The following is a 5,000-nucleotide window of genomic DNA, read 5'->3' on the forward strand; positions in this document are numbered from 1 at the left end:
TCCTCTTCTTTAATCCCTCTTTCGCTCATCCTCTATTTTAATCCCTCTTTCCTCCAGTCCAACTTCCTAAATATTTCCTCTATACGCGTTGGAAAGCCTTGGTGAAATGGCATCCCCCTGTCCTACACCATTTCAATTGATTTTGCTTTTGCGCTTACTCTGATTGTAGCTGCTCCATTCACAAATATCCACAATGTACTTCCTCAGTGCCTTGTCTACGAATTGCTTCTAGTACTGTTCCTATTACTAGAGAGTCAATACATTTTAGCATCCGATAGATTTATACTTTTTAATCATAAGAAAGACGAAATTTTTCGGTTCTATATTTAATATATTCGGGAGAACATCCCCGACTTCTTGCGAAAGGTCGTAAATCGATTTTTTCTGTCTCCGAAAATAATTTGTAAAAGAGAAAAAAAGTTCTTGTCTTAACAGAGATATTCGCCAATATCTATTTTGTTTTCTGTGCCTGTGACTAGATACTGGTAGTAAATTATATTCAGAAAACAGGTTCTTAAACTCGAACATAATGATGTAAATAATCAAGAGTTATCCACCAACTTCAACCGGAGATTGTATACATTCGATGTGTGCGTTTGTGCGTGTGTGTGTGTGTGTGTGTGTGTGTGTGTGTGTGTGTGTGTGTGTGTGTGTGTGTGTGTGTGTGTGTGTGTGTATCTGTGTGTGTATGTGTATGTGACAGATAGATAGATGAACAAATATATAGATAAGACTGCCACTGTAGCCACAAAAAGAATTCGGCGACGAGTGTGAGGGTTTGTAAGAGCTGTGACACTCAACGATCAAACGTGCCCAGAATACCAAGCCAAAAGTTTCTACCACATGGGGTTGAAGACACACTGTATACCCATTTCCTTAAAGTACAGTATACCTTATAAACACATATCAGAAGACAGCATTTCTATGCCCGTTAGATATAGCAAGATCTAAAAAAACGTGATAATCAGAGAGAATCCCCTTAGAAGACTGCTAGAATGAACAGACGCCACTGACTGGTTGTTCGTCGAGGCGTGGCACCGATTCTCTCATCTGATTGGTTGACGGTCAGTTACTGGGTGAGCTTGGACGCACCGCAGACGATCAGACACAGTCGCAGTGTCACCATCAGGCGAGGACCACGGCAAAGCTGGTGAGTGTCTCGATTTTTTTTTCTTTCTTTTGTGATGAAATATCAGTAGACTTAATGGGTAAAAAAAAAATCTATGTTTATTGACAACTTCAGATTCCGGAAGTGGAATAGGTTGTGAAGAATATATTTAGGCTTAACATTTATTATCAACCTTTTTGTTATCTTTACTTACACTATTTGTGTTATTCTCATTGTTATTGTCAATAGAAGTACTTTTATTATGATCACCCAATGTGTTTCGTTGTCGCCATTGTTATGTCATCATCATTATTATTATTAGTTACTGTTATCATTATACTATCATTATTATATATTCTGGTCAAGTTACAAGTATTCCGAGGGAAAACGAACTCTTGGTATCATGAAATCTTTTAAAATACAATGCATTCCCTATTCAGCCATGTTAGTGGTAAAAATCGACGATAGGTCGACGTAGCAAAAAACCTAGAATGATGTTTAATCGGTCAAATAAAACGTTTACATACAGTTTAATATAAAAAAAGATCTTACACAAGAAGAGCTTTTCCTGTCTGTACATGAATTAATTAGTAACCAGCTATCCTTGCACCGGGATGAAGGAGAATTCAGGGTCGTCAGGATTCGAGTTGCCAAGAGATGCCAAGAGGTGGCAAGAGGTGGCAAGAGATGGCTTGGGGAGGAACGAGAGTCGACGGGGAAGTGAGTCTTGCGACCTGTCGGATGCCATTCGGTTGGGGACTATCAGGGTATGGAACTAGGGTGGGTGAGTGAGTGAGTGAGAGAGTGAGTGAGTGAGTGAGTGAATGAGTGAAGGAGTGAATGAGTGAGTGAGTGAGTGTGTGTGTGTGTGTGTGTATGTGTGTGAGTGAGTGAGTGAGTGAGTGAAGGAGTGAGTGAGTGAGTGAGTGTGTGTGTGTGTGTGTGTGTGTGTGTGTGTGAGTGAGTGAGTGAGTGAGTGAAGGAGTGAAGGAGTGAGTGAGTGAATGAGTGAGTGTGTGTGTGTGTGTGTGAGTGAGTGAGTGAGAGAGTGAGTGAGTGAGTGAGTGAGTGAGTGAGTGAGAGAGTGAGTGAGTGAGTGAGTAAGTGGGTGTGTGAGTGAGTGAGTGAGTGAGAGAGTGAGTGAGTGAGTGAGTATGTGTGTGTGTGTGTGTGTGTGAGTGAGTGAGAGAGTGAGTGAGTGAGTGAGTGAGTGAGTGTGTGTGTGTTTGTGTGTGTGTGAGTGAGTGAGTGAGTGTGTGCGTGTGTGTGTGTGTGTGTGAGTGAGTGAGTGAGTGTGTGTGTGTGTGTGTGTGTGTGTGTGTGTGACCACGTCGCCAACTCGGACCTCGTGACCTCCGTGGCGCTCGAGAATACATTAGAAAGAATTAATTAAAATGATAATATATTTAGGAATGTCACATAACTCTTATCTACTCTAATTGTGAATATGAAACTAACATCGTGTTGTTAACATTTATACATGTAGATGTACGTATTCCAACTCACGTGTGATTTCTATAATGAAAAAAAAATATTGTGATACCAAATATTTGAGACCATTACCATAACTGGCCAGATTTCTATCTTTAGTTTCTGTTTTGAATAATACCTACGTAATACCGGTTCTACAGAACCTGTTTTTTCTTGTTAGTCTTTGTTAATTTGTTGTCGTTTTGTGTGGCAGTTTGTAGCTACGGTGGAGAATATTATTTAATTAAAGAAAATGTAGAGGGTGGGAGATTTTAACTTTTGATGCATTTTCCATTCTGTTATTTTTTGTTTCATTAGAGTGAATGACATAGTTATCATAAGGATAGAAAAAAAAAGTTTTCTGTCGAGATTGATGCTGCCTGAGATATTAACATTATTCATTCATGCTAGTCAACTAAGAAAATTATTATTACGTAAAAAAGTGATATCATTAAACCCAAAAATTAATAGTATTAATAAAAAAACGTTATTATACCACAATTACAACACAAAGTAAAAAAAACAAAGACCTCAACCCAGTCTGCTCAGTCAACCGTGTCCACCGCAGAGTCAGGATGTCGCAGATGCGGTTGCTGGTGAAGAGCGCGTCGCAGGTGGTGCGAGTGGCGGCCGCGGGAGAGAAGGTCAAGCTGAAGGATGCCATGAGTGACCTGGCCATCGTCAACGCCACGGGAAAGGAGGGCGTGTCCATCGCTGTCAGTCGGTAAGAGGGATTGTTGGTTCGTCTTGGCAAGGGAAGGATGTGCGAATGGGATGTCTGGTGTAGCTTTTTTTTTTTTTCTTCTTTTTTTTAATTACTTTAGCTCTTTTGTGTGTGTGTGTGTTTATTTGTTTTCGTGTATATTGAAGAATGATGTAATAAAAGTGAGGATTTTTTTATCGTGTTTTAGATTTGAATATATCCATCGCTGTTAATCGGTAAAAGTAATTATAATTATTTTCGCTCTGGCTAGGAAATAATTAGCGTTACAGATGTTTTCTATAATCTTTGTGCATCTATGTTTCCCAAGAGATTTAAATACTCTATCTCCATCACAGTCAACTAGTAATATTATGTTTTATTCACTTGCGGAATTGATGTCCTGTATAGTTTGTTTGTTTTTTTGTAATTTATTTTTTTCTGTAGTTGTTAGCCGAGGAAAGTTATTCTTTCTTCCCTTTCGGTAAGAAATCATCTGGGAAAATAATATCCTTTTTTTTTTCCTTAAAGATGTAAGGGGTTATTTGATACTATCTTAATGATATGAATTTTATGTTACTTGGATCAATATCTTTCAATGTAAATTAAATGACAATGCGCGTCTTTTAAATGCATCTCCATCTGTATATGCGCAGAGCCATCTTGTTATATTTTGTCTAAGTTTGTTAATTGTTCGGAAAAGGGCACAATTAATTTCTAATCAAAGAATAATGATGATTAGATTCTTATTTGATTTATTAAACTTTTAACTCAGGTTTCTTGTCCTGATTAGAAAGTAGCCTGGAATCTACATGACTTGTCACCTTCCTTATTTTACATTGATTGTAAATGGAACAAATTAAATGATTAACAGAATACCAAATTAGAAATAAATGTGATGATAATTTTTCCCAAGAACATTATTTATGCAGGACAGTGAATGTCATGGTTAATGGGTACAGTGTAGTCCTGGGTGTTCAAATTTCCTTTATATCGAATTTGTAGCAAACTTTATGGAAAAGATTGCCAAAGGTCAAAACAGAGAGGTTCACTCTGATTGAGATTAAATTTGTCTCTCCTTTGAGACATTTCAATGCAAGTTTCAAATTACAGTAAAAGAGGTGATGCTTCTGTATATACAAATGCAATGTTTCCAACAAAGCTCTCAATTGGATCACAGTTATTTGGGCGACTTGGAGTGCGAGTGTGAGCGAAACTTTAGTAAACATGTTCTTTCCGGCTAATGGAATGGAAGCGTGAGAGTTTGCCAGTAGAAATTATCCATTATACAAATTCAAAGAAGTATGTAACATTCGTCATCAGAAACTATTCTTTTACCTATACTAACATCAACCTCATGGAAGATATGATGTGTAAGAATTTCGCCGCTGTCCATATAAGATTTGCAATATACATCGATCAAGTTATATTTACTGTGGATGAGAGGTGATTCGCTGAAAAAATTCCAACGTTCTTTTAGGTAGAGCTTATTAGGACATGCAAAAAACTTGATGGCATTTCACAGTTTTGATTGATAAGAAAAGCGGAAGATTAGATTGTGGAATGAAAGTCCATACATGGTTAATCAGTGGGGAGTGATTTTTTAGGTCTGAATCGAGAGAGAAGGTGTGGGAGACATGAACTCTTGTCACGTGATAAAGTAATGGAACATGACAGAGGGAAGTAATGCCTTTAAGGGCAATGGATTCAGCTCTACTTTCA

The 5,000-nt window shown here is 37.9% G+C and overlaps 1 protein-coding gene across 1 annotated transcript in view; it reads left to right on the top strand.

The window, feature by feature from the left end:
• Positions 1-1,013: 1,013 nt before the first annotated feature.
• Positions 1,014-5,000, top strand: part of LOC122268158 (putative imidazolonepropionase) — a 10,533-nt gene continuing 6,546 nt past the window's right edge. Inside the window, exons 1-2 of the mRNA XM_086538135.1 lie at positions 1,014-1,150; positions 3,147-3,302. Of these exons, the coding sequence (XP_086394261.1) occupies positions 3,154-3,302 (149 nt within the window). The 5' untranslated portion in view covers positions 1,014-1,150; positions 3,147-3,153. The remainder of the gene's footprint in view (positions 1,151-3,146; positions 3,303-5,000) is intronic.

Source organism: Penaeus japonicus, unplaced genomic scaffold, assembly GCF_977035675.1.
Source record: "Penaeus japonicus unplaced genomic scaffold, GWHDUDI00000001_assembly GWHDUDI00000006, whole genome shotgun sequence".
In the NCBI taxonomy this organism is placed as follows: Eukaryota; Metazoa; Arthropoda; class Malacostraca; order Decapoda; family Penaeidae; genus Penaeus; species Penaeus japonicus.